Here is a 19,380-nt window from a genome sequence, read left to right on the forward strand (position 1 = left end):
GGAGCTAGGCACTGCAGGGCCTGGATTCACCTCTACGCACCTCATGCGTTTTTGTCGGTAGATTAGTGGGGTTCCGTATGGTAGAGGGGACCAATCCAATTGGCAAAATAGATATAGTTGTAGTGACCCAGATAGCAGCCTATAAGATGGCTAACGATTATCGGGTCGCAGATGGGCGTTCAGTTAACGTCGCGACAGAGGGGCCAGTTGGATAACTCCCCTGGGCAGATAACGTTGGTTGTCCAGTCGTGAAGGCCCGGTGGGGCTCCGTGTCGGCAGTAAAACGTGTCCGGATAGTTGATTGTAGCCCAGGAGTGGCTGATGGAACTCTTCAGCTGGCTAGCTCTGGAATAATTGATGTTTGCTCCGGGACTGACATTTTTTTTAAATTTTTTTAAATAAAAAGATATGAGAAGAAAATATATTTACACCTACACACACACACACACACACACACACACACACACACACACACACACACACACACACACACACACACACACACACGGGACACACACACGGGACAAGACGAGGACAAAGGACGTCTGACTGCTGTGCCATCTTGGGTCATAGAGAGAGAGAGACTATCTATCTATCTCTATCTATCGGCTGCTTTTCCTTCACGCTGCACTCCGACTCATCCCAAACCATCTCAATTGGGTAGAGTTCGGGTGATTTGTGGAGGCCAGGTCATCTGATGCAGCACTCATCACTCTCCTTCTTGGTTAAATAGCCCTTACACAGCCTGGAGGCATGTTGGGTCATTGTCCTGTTGAAAAACAAATGATAGTCCCACTAAGCACAAACCAGATGGGATGGCGTATTGCTGCAGAATGCTGTGGTAGCCATGCTGGTTAATTGTGCCTTGAATTCTAAATATATCACAGACCGTGTCATCAGCAAAGCACCCCCACACCATACCACCTCCTCCTCTATGCTTTACGGTTGGAAATACACATGCGGAGATCATCTCTTCACCCGCAACGCATCTCACAAAGACACGGCGGTTGGAAACAAAAATCTCAAATTTGAACTCCAGACCAAAGGACAAATTTCTACTGGTTTAATGTCCATTTGCTCGTGTTTCTTGGCCCAAACACGTCTTCTTATTATTGGTGACCTTTAGTAGTGGTTTCTTTGTAGCAATTCGACCATAAAGGCCTGATTCACGCAGTCTGCTCTGAACAGTTGATGTTGAGATGTCTGTTACTTGAACTCTGAAACAATTATTTGTGCTGCAATTTCTGAGGCTAATAACGCTAATGAACTTATCCTCTGCAGCAGAGGTGACTCTGGGTCTTCCTTTCCTGTGGCGGTCGTCATGAGAGCCAGTTTCATCATAGCGCTTGATGGTTTTTGCGACTGCACTTGAAGAAACTTTCAAAGTTCTTGAAATGTTCCGGATTGACCGACCTTCATGTCTTAAAGTAATGATTGGCTGTCGTTTCTCTTTGCTTATTTGAGCTGTTCTTGCCATAATTTGGACTTAGCCGTATTTGGGAAAAGACCATCTTCTGTATACCACCCCTACCTTGTCACAAGACAACTTTCTGGCTCAAATGCATTAGGGAAAGAAATTCTGCAAATTAACTTTAAGAATGCACACCTGTTAATTGAAATGCATTCCAGGTGACTACCTCATGAAGCTGGTTGAGAGAATCCCAAGTGTGCAAAGCTGTCATCAAGGCAAAGGGTGGCTATTTGAAGAATCTAAAATATATTTTGATTTCGTTTGACTTTTTTTGGTTACTACATGATTACATATGTGTTATTTCATAGTTTTGATGTCTTCAATAACATTCTACAATGTATAAAATAGTGAAAAATATAGAAAAACCCTTGAATGAGTAGGTGTTCTAAAACTTTTGACAGGTACTGTATATGGATTATTTATAAAGCCAGGCACATTTAACAGTTTGGCTATTGATTCTAGACCTAATTAAGTTGGTGTTACCTCACTTTTCTTAGGCAATAAGGCAAGGGCTGTTTCTCGTCTCCTTATTCTGCAGCCTCCGCCGCGTTGTTCTCAACACCAATATGCTGTTTACCTTTGTTATTATGCACATAGCAACATGGTCTAGGAAAAGGCGCCAATTCAACAGCACGCTGATGTGTTTCAGAACCATGGACAGCGACGACTATCCAACGCGGGAGAAAACACATATGTTATAAAATAATATTTTTATTAGTGTTGCACTATAGTTCTTACGTCATATAACAAATGAATTGCTGTAGTGCGTGCCATCCCCACTTCCTCCACAATGGATTAGTCTACTTAGACAGGCATGAATCAGACTGGTGTCTTGTACACCATGAATTATAATTATTTGAATTTTTTTGCTACTGCTCGACTAATAATATCTCGGTCAACCAATAGCGTATCGGCCAAACAATCGACCAGTAGATAAAATGGGGTCGGCCCCATTCTAAATTGTACCCTCTTTTGCACCTTCAGCAAATCCAGTTTGTGGAAGACAAGCAGGAGTTCAGCAGGTTCCCTACCAAGGCTGGCCGACGCTCGCTGTCTCGATCCATCTCTCAGTCATCCACGGACAGCTACAGCTCCGGTACTACACAAACAAACACGCATATACATACATAGCTATGTATGGATTGCTTGACCCTTTCTTGCTGACTTTCCCTTCTCTGTCTCCTTTCTCAGCTGCGTCCTACACAGACAGCTCTGACGATGAGACTTCACCACGGGACAAAACACAGCTCAACTCCAAGGGCACCAGTGACTTCTGTGTGAAGAACATCAAACAGGCCGAATTTGGTCGTCGTGAGATTGAGATTGCAGAACAAGGTACAGTAACATGACTCAGTAACCTGTCACCTTCACCTCTCACATACAGAACAACACAAGACGATAAGAAGTGATAAACCTAAAAACGATCCTAGGGGGCTCCAGGTGTAAGGTACTGGTTGTTGGTTATTTAACCTTTCTGATCTCCCCATCCCGGATCCGGGATCGTGAATACAGACTCAAGCTCATTACCATAACGCAACGTTAACTATTCATGAAAATCGCAAATGAAATGAAATAAATATGCTAGCTCTCAAGCTTAGCCTTTTGTTAACAACACTGTCATCTCAGATTTTCAAAATATGCTTCTCAACCATTGCAAAACAAGCATTTGTGTAACAGTATTGATGGCTAACGTAGCATTTAGCATTAGCATTCAGCTGGCAACATTTACACAAAAAAACAGAAAAGCATTCAAATAAAATCATTTACCTTTGAAGAACTTCAGATGTTTTCAATGAGGAGACTCTCAGATAGCAAATGTTCAGTTTTTCCTGAAAGATTATTTGTTTAGGACAAATCGCTCCGTTTTCTGCGTCACGTTTAGCTATGAAAAAACCCCTGTATCCAGGATTGTGTAAATCTATCAGCAAGCTCATTAGCATAACACAACGTTAACTATTTATGAAAATCGCAAATGAAATGAAATAAATATGCCATCTCTCAAGCTTAGCCTTTTGTTAACAACACTGTCATCTCAGATTTTCAAAATATGCTTCTCAACCATTGCAAAACAAGCATTTGTGTAACAGTATTGATGGCTAACGTAGCATTTAGCATTAGCATTCAGCTGGCAACATTTACACAAAAAAACAGAAAAGCATTCAAATAAAATCATTTACCTTTGAAGAACTTCAGATGTTTTCAATGAGGAGACTCTCAGATAGCAAATGTTCAGTTTTTCCTGAAAGATTATTTGTTTAGGACAAATCGCTCCGTTTTCTGCGTCACGTTTAGCTATGAAAAAACCCCTGTATCCAGGATTGTGTAAATCTATCAGCAAGCTCATTAGCATAACACAACGTTAACTATTTATGAAAATCGCAAATGAAATGAAATAAATATGCCATCTCTCAAGCTTAGCCTTTTGTAAACAACACTGTCATCTCAGATTTTCAAAATATGCTTCTCAACCATAGGAAAACAATCATTTGTGTAAAAGTAGCTAGCTAGCGTTAGCATTTCGCGTTAGCATTTAGCGTTAGCATTAGCGTTAGCATCCAGCACGCAACATTAACAAAAACATAAAAGCCTTCAAATAAAATAATTTACCTTTGAAGAACTTCTGATGTTTTCAATGAGGATACTCTCAGTTAGATAGCAGATGCTCAGTTTTTCCAAAAAGATTCCTTGTGTATTAGAAATAGCTCCGTTTTATACATCACATTTGGCTACCAAAAAAAATCCGAAAATTCAGTCCTCAAAACGCGAACTTTTTTCCAAATTAACTCCATAATATCGACTGAAAACATGGCAAACGTTGTTTAGAATCAATCATCAAGGTGTTTTTCACATATCTCTTCATTGATACATCGTTCTTGGACACATGCTTTCTCCCCTGAATCAAATGGTAAAGTAGAAGCAGCTGGCAATTGCGCACCGAATTCGACGCAGGACACCAGGCGGACACTTGGAAAATGTAGTCTCTTATGGTCAATCTTCCAATGATATGCCTACAAATACGTCACAATGCTGCTAAGACCTTGAGCGAACGACAGAAAGTGTAGGCTCATTCGTTGCGCAATCACAGCCATATAAGGAGAGAATGGAAAACAGAGCTTCAGAAATTCTGCTAATTCCTGGGTGATGCATCATCTTGGTTTCGCCTGTAGAATGAGTTCTGGGGCACTTACAGACAAAATCTTTGCAGATTCTGAAACTTCAGAGTGTTTTCTTTCCAAAACTGTCAAGAATATGCATAGTCGAGCATCTTTTCGTGACAAAATATCGCGCTTAAAACGGGAACGTTTTTTATCCAAAAATGAAATAGCGCCCCTAGAGCTCTAACAGGTTAAAGCATGTTCTTGAAATTTGCTGTTTTATGGCATGAATCAATTAGACTAATCAATGGTTGACAGTCTTTGATCATAGGTAATATTAGGACATCTTAATAAAACCACTACTGGCATCAATCAGGATGAAAAGAGCAACAAAAACATTTCTGTGAACAACCGACAGTAAAGTATATCTAAATATTGCTCTTGCCAGGACTTTGGGCCTGTTGCTCGGAAATGTACTAGAGTTCCACCCTCCAAGGCCAGGATTGGCCGTGTCAGATTAACCAAGACACTGATTGAAGGGGAGAATCTGGGATAAGAAAATAACAGCTTCTCTCAGTTCTGTGAATGACTGACATCCTCTAGCAGCTAGAGTCTAGCTAGTTATCTATATTAAGCTTGTTATCTTTAGTCAGATTGGTCGACGTCAATCTGTCTGCAGAAATGGCTTTTGCTCTTAAAGGCTTAATAGATGACTGCTGTGTCGTGTTATTAGGCTTTTCTTTGGTTTTGCTGATCAGTCATTTGAAGTGTAACTCACACAAGTCACATCAGAGAGAGAAAAACATTATGCAGAAAAATCTAAGATTCACTGGTTCTAACTAGGGTTGTGGCGGTCATGAAATGTTGTCAGCTGGTGATTGTCAAGCAAATAACTGCCGGTCTCACGGTAATTGACCTTTAATTACAATTAACACGTTTAGCATCTCTTGGCTTCCACGCATGGCCTGCAAGTCACCGATGCAGACCTTTGGTCTAAAGAAACATGATATGAGGAAACATGATAAAATTTAGTCAATTTCAGAAGAACAGAATAGCAAACTTTGAATTGTCCTTATGTTAGGCCCAGATCTGGCTATGCCATAGCTGTGGGATACACTAGTTCATTTAGCAAACAACATTTGCTTAGAATATAAAGAATCCAATTGAACAAAGCTGAATAAAATAGAAAGGATATTTTCTCCAAGCAATTTCCGAGGGAGTGCGCGCATGCGGCTAGTCTGTGTTGAGCGGTTAACAAAGAAACAGGTCATCCTACATGCTTAATTTAGTTAATTATGCAAATGTTGTTGTGATACAAACGTTGGGCTATATGCTTTGATTTTTAATACATTCTAATGCTGCATGATGTGACTCTAATGATGACTTGAAAAAAGCCATGGAAGGCATGGGCTCTGCTTTGTTGATTTTGAAGGATGCACACACTTCATCAGTCTCTCATTCACAATTTGAGAAGCACTTGATAATATGCTCCCCAGGCCTCAATTCCAGCGGCATCCTCCTTGTGTGGCAGTAATGACCCCTAAAAAAGTCCCTGCCTTTTGCGGCCAAAGTGGCCGATGTGCCCTTGGGCTGAATATAATAATTATCATTCCCTTCTCCCGGCAGCCACCTCTCATTCACATGGCTCTCTCAGATATCTCAGTTCTTATAAGCCAATGCCCGTCATTTGATCGGGTCCTTCTCACAGCCATCTCAGCACTGAAGTAGGCTTGAAGTGAAGACAGACACATCGGGGACGCAACTGTGCGCGTCCCTCTTATTGAATTCCGCGGTACCTATTGAAGATGTTAGAAGAACTGTCCATATTTACTTTGACAGCCAACAAGATGAGTAGGCCTAACGAACAGCAAAAGCACTAGCCTATGTCAATCTACTATCCCCCATAGTACAAAAGTTGACCTATTCTATTGGTCAACTTGTCCTTCTGTGTGAGAAATAAATATTCCAAATATACTCTGTTTGATGCGATAGATCCCAAATTAATACAACCATTCGGATATTTTTTTTTTTAAAGCAATGAGGCTGATGCAACAATTCAGAACATTTAGCTTAAAATGTTCATAAACTATTAGGTTATTTCTTCAGATTATAAGCGTAGCAATTAGTGGGAAAACACTGTTCTCAAAAGTAACTGCAAATTTGATTATGCATGTAATGCTTCATTATAAAGGTGTATTTCTGTGGTGAAAATGATCTTCCTGAAACTCACGCGCCGCCTTTGTATGCCAGTTAGGCTCAACACCGGTTTTGAAGCAGATTAATGTGCTTAATTTTTGGAAGTTATTTGCCCATTTTTTGTGATACAAACCTTATCAACAAATACAGGCTTATGGGCTAGGCTACATGAGAAGTGTGACTATATGATTTTAATTAAAAAAATATATAATTTTTTTTGCCTTACTGCGCACGCTGGGCATCATTCATAAGTGATAATACATTTCAGGTGTGGCTGAAATAACCAAATCCCTTCATTTGAAGGGTGTCCACATACTTTTGTGTATAGGTGGGAAATTAGTTTTGATATAGAATGGACCATTATCATGCACCTGTCTCGGGGCAGGGGAAAAACAATAAATGTTATTCATGCACTTAAATATCGAATGGAGGACGCTTTTCCCATGGTTCATTTTCATGCCAGCCAGGTAGGCTGTACTCCTGTGGTAAAGTAAAGCAATGTGCTTAATATTAGGAAAGTTACAAATAAATATAGTAGGCCTAGCCTATAGAAAGCTAATTGGATCCACCTATTTTTAATAGAGGCCATCAAAACTCTTGTCTTCTCCCGCAATTGCATAGCCTATAGAAATGTTGTGCACCATAAGCTTATGGGCTTTCATGAAGTGTTGGATTTTCGATTACGTTTGTGTTGTCAGAGTGATTAGAGGGACAATAGAGTGCTGAGTACCATGCAGTTAGCAAGCTTGGTAGGCTACTAATGACCAGCAGCATCAGAGCTCGGAGAATCCTAGTTACCGTGACTAAACGATCATGTAGAATTTGACTGAGGTCATGACTCCTGACCGCCTGTGTGGTGGTAATACGGTCACCGTCACAGCCCTTGGCCTAACCACTAGTTGACACCTTTGATGAAGCTGACCTTCAGTTTTTGCCATGTAGCAAATTCTTTGTCTAAAGTTCTCATTTTATCATTGCGTTTGATTTCAGACATTACTCCCCAAATAATTTAGATTTGATGTGTTGTCCTTGGCCTAAATGTTTTTTTATGTGCAGCATGGCAGCTGAATCTACACCCCTAACACTGTCAGCACAACTCCAGAGCTTGATATGGAGTGATCATCATTGTCCAATATGCATTGGCAGGTTGCAAAGTCATAGCTTATTTGAGGTTATTTGAATTTTACGGTGCTCAGAAGGTTTTGGTGTAGGAAATTCTTTGAGTCCCTTAATTTTGAGAGAGATTTGTGTGGAAGATGGGAGAGTTGGAAGGGCTTTATATTCAGACCACTTTTCTGTTGATCTACTCTCTGAATGTAGCTAACATGTTTGGAATCTCTTTCTCCATCTCCTTCACTCTCTTTATCACCCCACTTCTCTCTTTCTCCACAGATATGTCAGCATTAATCTCCCTCAGGAAGAGAGCCCAGGGAGAGAAGCCACTTGCTGGGGCAAAAATTGTTGGCTGCACTCACATCACTGCCCAGACTGCAGTAAGAAAACTCTGTCTTCTTACCTATCCTAATATCTCTGCCAAGGCTACAGGAGGACATTTTCCTCCGTATAAAGTAGGATTTGAAGGTCACAGCGTACACAGAGACATTTGAAGTAACCAAGTTGGCCCTGTTGTTTACACTAACTTACACTGTCTCCAATACCCAAGCTTTGCTGCAATGAGACACCTCTCCCTCTGACATACCCAAATATCAGTGCGAAGACTCTTCCCCACAGTATCGCTACTACAGAATAAGGTTGTGCGGAATACAGATTTTCATACCTTCATACCATTCTTCTCTCATCCCGGGATTTACGGTATTACTAGCTTAGTACACAAGGGCGGAAAAATTCTAATTGGGGGTCTATTACCAGAATGCTAACAAAATTAACTAACGAGCGCAATCGAGAGAGAAATGAATTGCAAAGACAGGCAATCCAGCTCCTAAAATTATACATGTATAGATAGGTAGGAGCTACCAAATGTCATTTTGGTGTGTTTTGACATTTTATAAGAGAATTTGAAAGAGAGACATTGTGCAAATGAACAGTACTGGCACTAGAGCAGAATGTGTACACACTGTCTGTGTGGAGTCTGGAGTTGCTAAGACAATGGGCCTACCTGCTCTGCTCTGAGAAGATTGGCAAGGAGCAGTTGTGGTAGAAGCAGACGGGCAGAGAATGGAGAGGAGAAAAAACGCATGGAAATCAGAATGGTTTGTTGGAAGGGCAGAAAGCCAACACAATGATGCCCCATCACCTTATTAATTCAGCCACTTACTTAGATAGCTAGCAATTTAAATTTAGCGGTCGTGTTAACGCAGAATTCTTAGTTTTTTCTTTTTTTTACCCCCATTTTCTCCCCATTTTCGTGGTATCCCCAATTATTAGTAGTTACTGTCTTGTCTCATCGCTACAACTCCCGTACGGGCTTGGGAGAGACGAAGGTCGAGAGTCATGCGTCCTCCGAAACACAACACAACCCAACCAAGCCGCACTGCTTCTTAACACAGCGCGCATCCAACCCGGAAGCCAGCCGCACCAATGTGTCGGAGGAAACACCGTACACCTAGCGACCTGGTCAGCGTGTACTGCGCCCGGCCCGCCACAGGAGTCGCTAGTTCGCGATGAGACAACGATATCCCTACCGCGGCCGGCTGCGACAGAGCCTGGGCTCGAACCCAGAGTCTCTGGTGGCACAGCTAGCACTGCGATGCAGTGCCTTAGACCACTGCGCCACCCGGGTTGGCCAAATTCTTAGTTTTCTACGCCAAAAAAAATAAAAATAAAAAATGCAAAATAAATATATTGCTGCGTTTTGTAAGCACAAATCTAAAATGCTTCTTATTGTAATTTCTGCTTGGCATCAGACACATCTTGGATGAGAATTCACAAACTGGCGTTCTATCGGCAGACAGTGCTGTGACTGACTTTTCTCAGGTTCTTTTCTCAGCGTAGACATACTCCTTTTCTCTGGTAAAATGCAAGATGAACCTTAAGGAAAAACATTATTATTTAACTGACTGGCAAGTCAGTTAAGAATAAATTCTTATTTTCAATGACGGCCTAGGAACAGTGGGTTAACTGCCTTGTTCAGGGGCAGAATGACAGATTTTTACCTTGCCAGCTCAGGGATTCGATCTTGCAACGTTTCGGTTACAAGTTCAACTCTCTAACCACTAGGCTACCTGCTGCTACTTAAGTAATAGTGCAAAAAATATGGCAAAAAAATAATCTATTTTTGTCCTGAATACAAAACATTAAGTTTGGGTCAAATCCAGCACAACAAATCACTGAGTACCACTCTTCATATTTTCAAGCATGGAGGTAACTGCATCATGTTCTAGGTATGCTTGTCATCAGCAAGGACTAGGGAGTTATTCAGGACAAAAATAAATGTAATCAAGCGAAGCACAGGCAAAAATGTTTGTCTGCTTTCACCTTTCAGCAGGACAATGACCTAAAACGAATGAAGAAAATATAGTTTTTCTTCCACTTTGAAATTAGAGTATTGTGTGTACATCACTGACCAAAAATTACAATTAAATCAATTTTAATCCCACTTTGTGAAACAAGAGCTCAGTGTGAATATTTACTGCTCTCTTTTGTGTACTGTAAAGCTAAGGCTATTTATGAACAGAGATGTAAAAGTAATATGTTGTTTTTTTCTTGTTCCTTTCTCATTCAACCCCCTCCTCTCTCTTGCCTTCAGGTGTTGATTGAGACTCTGGTGGCCCTGGGGGCCCAGTGTCGCTGGACAGCCTGTAACATCTACTCAACACAGAACGAGGTGGCAGCTGCCCTCTCAGAGATCGGTAAGTAAAAGCTTTCAACATCAATACTTTACTGCTTTGTTACAGTATGAGCTTCTATATGGAAAAGAATGAGAGGCGGATTGTACTTCAGAAGATGTTTTTGAAAGTTGTGGTTCATCACATTCATATTAATTAGTACTATTTCTGCATACTCTGCATACTTTAATATGTAATGAATTACATTATTGTTAAATGGGTGTCTTGTAAGGATGCTAAGAGTTGGGAGTGATTTGCTTCCCTGTGCCCTTTGAAACCAAGGAGACGTTTTTCGATATGTTCTCAATAAAGTCTTGGAAAACACAGAGACTAGAGAACATCAGGCTTGCCCTCTAGTTATTGAACTACAGAACCAAGACACGCATATCTCTTGGGTTGCTGGGTGATTGTTAAGTATATGTGTTTCCGTAGTGGGGTATCTTTGTTCCTTGGCCTGTTAGACAGAGAGGTTCACTAGAGTCAGACTGCATTAAAGTAGTCACACAGCTCAAGCTGGGAGAGGAACTGGCACACAGGCTGTGAGCTGATTAACTTGTCCTACGCACACAGTATCCTCTGACTGTTTACAACCCACTCAGCAGTGTTGACATTTTCTACGAGTGAGTTATGCCAGCAATCCTCATACCATACAGCAAGCCTGCCAGAAACCTACTGAGATGGAGACTTGACCAGATGAAAGGAGTAGATAGTAGTACATAGGTGTATACTTACAGACACAGAGACAGGGATGAGGTTGGAGGACTAGATATGAGGTTAACTAAGAAAAAGTCAGTGGGATAGAGATCCTAAGCCCAGGTGCTGAATAGCGTGTTTCTAGCTGTATGGTCATACAGGACGAGTAGCGTAGCAGAGGAACCATAGAGCCTTCAAAATCTACCTACCCCTCACGTCCAATAGCAGGAATCAGAATTGTGTTTTAGTGTACCACTCTTTTTTTAAACTTTATTTTTATTTTTACATAAGCTCTCCCTTTCCCACATAGTTGTGTAAAGCTCCATCTGTCAGAGTATCTCTTTCTAATAAACAGTTGGTCCAGGTCTTTTATGGAGAGAAATCTCCTGGCTAACAGATGAAAGGGCTATGTCCTCTGGCAGCTTCTGTTCCTGCCTGCTCTGCTCTGCTCTCTCTGGGGTGGAAATGACCAGGAGGCCTTCTGTCCTGCTGCAGCTTTCACCTGATGTTTGGTCCTCTTCTAGAAATGACAGGATAACAGCTTTTGAGACACGAGACCCATCTTATTATCCCCTCTTGGTTTAGAGAACAGACATACGGAGGGTTTTACTCACACCCTCTGTGTTATGAAGCCTAAATTCTGATGTTATTAGCATGTCAGAAAGGAAGTAAAATGTTAGCTCAGTTCACAACAATTGGTCATGAAGACACATAACAGTATAGGACTACTGTGTAACTAAGCCTAATAAGCTACTGTAGCGATTCTACATGATTGTTCAGTACTGATGTCAATACTGTTACGGCTGCTATTGATACCTGTTTCCTGAATGATTATGAGAGTGTGAAGTTAGCTTTAATGTTAGAGAGCTGAAGTCTTTAGTGAGCAGGGTTGTGTAAGTGTACTGCCTGCTGGAGGAGCCTACAGCGCTGTTCTAGGCTCTGTGGTGTTGTGGTTGGATTGTTGTGCAGGTCCAGATATCTGGAGTTAAGCTGCAGGCCATTATATTAATATGGCTTTAGAGCAGATTATATGGATGTCGAGCACCATGCGTTCAAACGTGATCAGTTCTGCTCTCTCTGGAATGAAGGGTCTTTGGGTCACAAACCAATGCTTTTGCTTATATTAAAGGTTCAGGACCCTGTGCGGTTGTTTAAAAAGGGATTTTGATTTGTCTCTGTTTTGTCATATCTGTCTGATCTGGAGAAATATAGTAATTTCTAAACCCCTCTATTCTCCCAACTATCTTGTGATTTGTGCAGGTGTGGCGGTTTTTGCCTGGAAGGGGGAATCGGAGGATGACTTCTGGTGGTGTATCGACAAGTGCGTCAACATGGAGGGCTGGCAGCCTAACATGGTACCCATATAAGTCTATAATTTATCCTCCTTTAACAACAAGGCACATTTCCTTGTAGACCATTTTGTGTTACTGACGTGTCTGTTGTCACTGTTTGAGAATGTTGTCCCTTCTTGCTGCGTCTGTGGTAGATCCTTGATGATGGAGGGGACTTGACCCACTGGGTGTATAAGAAATACCCCAACGTCTTCAAGAAGATCAGGGGCATTGTGGAGGAGAGTGTGACTGGGGTCCACAGGTAATTTTATTTCTGATTACAGTACAGTCACACACGCAAGACCAGCGGGAAACTCTGAGCTAAGTTACTTAGTCATCTCTTTGTCTTTCAGGTTGTACCAGTTGTCCAAAGCAGGCAAACTATGTGTGCCAGCCATGAACGTGAATGACTCTGTGACAAAGCAGAAGTTTGACAACCTCTACTGCTGCAGAGAGTCTATCCTGGATGGGTAGGTGTTAAATTAACTTTTAACTTCTTATGGTATAGGGGACGCTTGCGTCCCACTTGGCCAAAAGCCAGGGAAAATGCAAATTCAAATCAAATGATATAAAAATCTAACTTTCATTAAATAACACATGTAAGATACTAAATTAAAGCTACACTCGTTGTGAATCCAGCCAAAATGTCAGCGTTTTAAAAGGTTTTTCGGCGAAAGCATAAGAAGCTATTATCTGATAGCACAGTAAACAAATAGGGTAGCATATTTCAACCCTGCAGGCACTACACAAAACGCAGAAATAAAATATAAAACATGCCTTACGTTTGACAAGCTTTTTTTGTTGGCACTCCAATATGTCCCATCAACATCACAATTGGTCCTTTTGTTCGATTAATTCCGTCCATAAATATCCAAAATGTCCATTTATTTGGCGCGTGTTTGATCCAGGAAAAAACAGCTTCCAAATTGCGCAACGTCACTACAAAATATTTCAAAAGTTGCCTGTAAACTTTACCAAAACATTTCAAACTACTTTTGTAATACAACTTTTGGTATTTTTAAACGTTAATAATCGATCAAATTGAAGACTGGTCTATCTGTGTTCAATACAAGAAGACAACAAACCAAGCTACTTTTCAAGTCTTCAAGTGCAACTCTCAAGAGTGTTACGCAGTTCCTAGATGGCCAGACTTCTTCATTGCACAAAGGAATAACCTCAACCAAATTCCAAAGACTGGTGACATCCAGTGGAAGCGGTAGCACCTGAAAACAAGTTCCTAAGAAATATTGTTTCCCAATGAGAACTCACTGAACAGACAGAGACCTCAAAAAAGAAAAATTCTGAACGGTTAGTCCTCAGGGTTTTGCCTGCTACATAAGTTCTGTTATACTAACAGACATGATTCAAACAGAGTGTTTTCTATCCAAATCTACTAATATGCATATCTTATATTCTTGGCATGAGTAGCAGGAAGTTGAAATTGGGCACGCTATTTATCCAAAAGTGAAAATGCTGTCCCCTATACCTTAACCTCTTGAACCTCTGGGGGCAGTATTTCATTTTTGGATGAAAAACGTTCCCGTTTTAAACAAGATATTTTGTCACGAAAAGATGCTCGACTATGCATATAATTGACAGCTTTGGAAAGAAAACACTCTGACGTCTCCAAAACTGCAAAGGTATTGTCTGTGAGTGCCACAGAACTAATGCTACAGGTGAAACCAAGATGAAATTTCTTACAGGAAGTGAGCCAGATTTCGAATGCGCTGTGTTCCAATGTCTCCTTATATGGCTGTGGATGCGCAAGGAATGAGCCTACACTTTCTGTCGTTTCCCCAAGGTGTTTGCAGCATTGTGATGTATTTGTAGGCATATCATTGGAAAATTGACCATAAGAGACTACATTTACCAGGTGTCCGCTCGGTGTCCTCCATCGAAACTATTGCGTAATCTCCAGGTGCGTGCATTTTTCCATTTTGAACAGAAGAGAAACAAAACTGCCACGAGTGATTTATCATCAAATAGATATGTGAAAAACACCTTGAGGATTGATTCTAAACAACGTTTGCCGTGTTTCTGTCGATATTATGGAGTTAATTTGGAAAACAGTTTGCGTTGTAATGACTGAATTTTCGGGGTTTTTTCTTAGCCAAACGTGATGAACAAAACGGAGCGATTTCTCCTACACAAATAATATTTTTGGAAAAACTGAACATTTGCTATCTAACTGAGAGTCTCCTCATTGAAAACATCCGAAGTTCTTCAAAGGTAAATTATTTTATTTGAATGCTTTTCTTGTTTTTGTGAAAATGTTGCCTGCTGAATGCTAGGCTTAATGCTATGTTAGCTATCAATACTCTTACACAAATGCTTGTGTAGCTATGGTTGAAAAGCATTTTTTGAAAATCTGAGATGACCGTGTTGTTAACAAAAGGCTAAGCTTGTGAGCCAATATATTTATTTCATTTGCGATTTTCATGAATAGTTAACGTTGCGTTATGATAATGAGCTTGAGGCTATAATTACGCTCCCGGATACGGGATTGCTCGTCACAACAGGTTAAGAAGTTAAGCTAAGCTTCACTACAACAGTGTTCTTTGCACTACACAACAATGTATCGATTCGATTTATTTTGTAGATACTGTACATACTGTAGAAATACTGTACATAATCAGGGCAAGGCGCAAGGCGGGCGACCGGAAACATGACCGAATACAAACAGTGTAGCTATTCCCTCCGCAAGGCAATGAAACAAGCTAAGCGTCAGTATAGAGATAATGTAGAGTCGCAATTCAACAGCTCAGACACGAGAGAGTCTAAAGTCAGACATGTGGCAGGGTCTAAAGTCAATCACGAACTACAAAAAGTTAACCAGCCCCATCGCGGACCACGATGTCTTGCTCCCAGACAAACGAAACAACTTCTTTGCTCGCTTTGAGGACAATACAGTGCCACTGACACGGCCCGCTACCAAAATCTGCGGGCTCTCCTTCACTGCAGCCAACGTGAGTACAACCTTTAAACATGTTAACCCTCGCAAGGCTGCCATCATTAAGCTTGAGACCCTGGGTCTCGACCCCGCCCTGTGCAAATGGGTCCTGGACTTCCTGACGGGCCGTCCCCAGGTGGTGAGGGTAGGAAGCATCTCCACCCCGCTGATCCTCAACACTGGGGCCCCACAAAGGTGCGTTCTCAGCCCTCTCCTTTACTCCCTGTTCACCCATGACTGCGTGGCCATGCACGCCTCCAACTCAATCATCAAGTTTGCAGATGACACTACAGTGGTAGGCTTGATTACCAACAACGACGAGATGGCCTACAGGGAGGAGGTGAGGGCCCTCGGAGTGTGGTGTCAGGAAAATAAACACAACGCATCATCGGGGGCAAACTACCTGCTCTCCAAGACACCTACACCACCCGATGTCACAGGAAGGCCAAAAAGATCATCAAGAACAACAACCACTGCCTGTTCACCCCGCTATCACCCAGAAGGCGAGGTCAGTACAGGTGCATCAAAGCGGGGACAGAGAGACCTGAAAAACAGCTTCTATCCCAATTTAATAATAAAAAATTGGATGTAATAAATGTATCACTAGCCACTTTATTTAATGTTTACAAACCCTACATTACTCTTCGTATATGTATATACTGTACTCTATACCATCTACTGCATCTTGCCTATGCCGTTCGGCCATCGCTTATCCATATTTTTATTTACATATTCTTATTCATTCCTTTACACTGTTAGATATTGTTAGATATTACTGCATGGTCGGGACTAGAAGCACAAGCATTTCGCTACACTCGCATTAACATCTGTCTGTTAACCATGTGTATGTGACAAATCAAATTAATTTGATATACTGTACATACATAAAATGGCGCCGGAGGGGATGGCTTATGACCGAAAAGAGCTTCTGGACATCAGAACAGCGATTACTCACCTCGAACTGGACGAGGTTCATGAGTCCGACTAGAAGTTTATTGAGTCCGTTGCTAAGGATATACTGCTTTCTGGAGAGCAGGCCTAAATCCCCGTCATTCACCTAAAGAGAAGGCGGAGATACAGATGGAGAAGGTCGGGGTGCCTTGTGTGGATTCAGAGACAAGTGAGTAAATCGTCACTACCATCGGTTCTATTGGCCAACTTGTAATCACTGGAAAACAAACTTGATGATCTACGGTCGACTACCCTACCAACGGGACATCAAAAACGGTAATATTTTATGTTTCACTGAGTCGTGGCTGAACAATGACACAAATAATAATGAGCTGGCTGGGTTTTCCAATCATTGGCAGGACAGAGCTACGTATGACAAGACGAGGGGCGGTGGTGTGTCTGTTTTTCAGTAACACCTGGTGCGCGATGTCTAATCTTAAAGTCGTCTCGAGGTATTGCTGTAGACCACACTATCTACCAAGAGCGTTATCATCTATATTATTCGTAGCCATCTATTTACCACCACAAACCGATGCTGGCACTAAAAACGCACTCAACGAGCTGTATAAGGCCATATGCAACCAAGAAAATGCTCATCCAGAAGCGACACCCCTAGTGGCCGGGGACTTTAATGCTGGCAAAATTAAATCAGTTTTACCTCATTTCTACCAGCATGTCACATCTGCAGCCAAAGGAGAAAAAATTCTAGACCACCTTTACTCCACACACAGAAACGCATACAAAGCACTCCCTCCCTCTCCATTTGGCAAATCTGACCATAATTCTATCCTCCTGATTGCTGTTTACAAGCAAAAACTTAAGCAGGAAGTACCAGTGATTCGCTCAATACTGAAGTGGTAAGATGGATGCTACGCTACAGGACTGTTTTGCTAGCATAGACTGGAATATATTCTGTGATTCATCTAATGGCATTGAGAAGTATACCACCTCAGTCACCGGCTTCATCGATAAGTGCATCGACGACGTCGTCCCCACAGTGACCGTACGTACATATCCCAACCAGAAGCCATGGATTACAGGCAACATCCGCATCGAGCTAAAGGCTAAAGCTGCCGCTTTCAAGGAGCGGGACACTAATCCGGAGGAAATCTCGCAATGCCCTCAGACGAACCATCAAATCAACCATCAATGCGTCAATACAGGACTAAGATTGAATCCTAATACACAGGCTCTGACGCTTGTCAGATGTGGCAGGGCTTGCAAACTATTACGGACTACAAAGGGAAACCTAGCCGCGAGCTGTCCAATGACGCGAGCCTACCAGACGAGCAACATGCCTTTTTTATACTCGCTTTGAGGCAAGCAACACTGAAGCTTGCATGAGAGCACTCTGGAAGGACTGTGTGATAACGCTCTCCATAGCCGATGTGAGCAAGACCTTTAAAAAGGTCAACATTCACAATGTCGCGGGCCAGACTAATTACCAGGGCATGTACTCGGCGCATGTGCGGACCAACTGGCAAGTGTCTTCACTGACATTTTCATCCACTCCCTTTCCGAGTCTGTAATACCTACATGTTTCAAACAGACAACAATAGTCCCTTGTGCCCAAGAATGCAAAGGTAACCTGCTTAAATTACTACCACCCCGTAGTACTCGCGTCAGTAGCCATGAAGTGCTTTGAAAGGCAGGTCATGGCTCACATCAACACCATCTTCCCGGAAACCCTAGACCCACTCGCAATTCGCATAAACCATTCCTCAGATGACGCAATCTCAATCACACTCCACATTGCCTTCACCCACCTGGAAAAAAGGAACACCAATGTGAGAATGCTGTTCATTGATTACAGCTCAGCGTTCAACACCATAGTGCCCACAAAGCTCATCACTAAGCTAAGGACTCTGGGACTAAATACATCTCTCTGTAATTGGATCCTGGACTTCCTGATGGGCCACCTCCAGGCTGTAAGGGTAGGCAACAACACATCTGCCATGCTGATCCTCAACACCGGGGCCCCTCAGGGGTGCGTGCTTAGTCCCCTCCGGTACTCCCTGTTCACCCACGACTGCGTGGCCAAGCACGACTCCAACACCATCATTAAGTTTGCTGATGACAAAACAGTGGTAGGCCTGATCACCGACAACAATGAGACAGCCTACAGAGAGGAGTTATGAGCAAGACAAAGGAGATGATTGAGGACTACAGAAAAAGGAGGGCCGAACATTTAACATCAACGGGGTTGCGGTGGAGCGGGTCGAGTTTCATGTACCTTAGTTCATTGGTAATGTGGGGACCATCATGGTCAAAACACACCAAGACAGTTGTGACGAGGGCACGACAACACCTTTTCCTCCAATGTTCTACAGCTGCACCATTGAGAGCATCCTGACCGGTTGCATCACCGCCTGGTATGGCAACTGCTCGGCATCCGACCATAGGGCGCTACAAAGGGTAGTGCGTACGCCCCAATACATCACTGAGGCCAAGCTTCCTGCAATCCAGGACCTATATACTAGGTGGTGTCAGAGGAAGCCCCCATCAATTGTCAAAGATTCTAGCCACCCTAGTCATAGACTGTTTTCTCTGCTTCCGCCTGGCAAGTGGTACCGGAGCATCAAGCCTAGGTCCAAAAGGCTCCATAACAGCTTCTACCCCCAAGTTATAAGACTGCTGAAATGGCCACCCGGACAATTTACATTGACACCCCCACCCCCCTACCTACATGTACAAATTACCTTGACTAACCTGTACCCCGGCACATTGACTCTGTACCGGTACCCCCAGTGATTTTGATTTGATTACCGGTACCCCCTGTATATAGCCTCGTTATTATGCAATTGTATTGTTGTAAGGGCTTGTAAGTAAGCATTTCACGATAAGGTTTAAAACAAGCACCTTATAAACTGCACCAGCACCAAAAATGATGTTTTAACAAGTAGCAATA

The 19,380-nt window shown here is 42.2% G+C and overlaps 1 protein-coding gene across 2 annotated transcripts in view; it reads left to right on the forward strand.

Moving 5' to 3' along the window:
* The window catches only part of LOC110528086 (S-adenosylhomocysteine hydrolase-like protein 1), a 62,264-nt gene that overhangs the window by 30,057 nt on the left and 12,827 nt on the right, over nt 1-19,380 (forward strand). For both annotated transcript variants that reach the window (XM_036983638.1, XM_036983639.1), the window contains exons 2-8: nt 2,456-2,567; nt 2,663-2,806; nt 8,155-8,255; nt 10,469-10,571; nt 12,501-12,595; nt 12,727-12,833; nt 12,925-13,041. In XM_036983638.1, coding sequence (XP_036839533.1) covers nt 2,456-2,567; nt 2,663-2,806; nt 8,155-8,255; nt 10,469-10,571; nt 12,501-12,595; nt 12,727-12,833; nt 12,925-13,041 — 779 coding nt within the window. The remainder of the gene's footprint in view (nt 1-2,455; nt 2,568-2,662; nt 2,807-8,154; nt 8,256-10,468; nt 10,572-12,500; nt 12,596-12,726; nt 12,834-12,924; nt 13,042-19,380) is intronic.

The sequence above is a fragment of the Oncorhynchus mykiss genome, chromosome 7, assembly GCF_013265735.2.
Source record: "Oncorhynchus mykiss isolate Arlee chromosome 7, USDA_OmykA_1.1, whole genome shotgun sequence".
Taxonomy (NCBI): domain Eukaryota; kingdom Metazoa; phylum Chordata; class Actinopteri; order Salmoniformes; family Salmonidae; genus Oncorhynchus; species Oncorhynchus mykiss.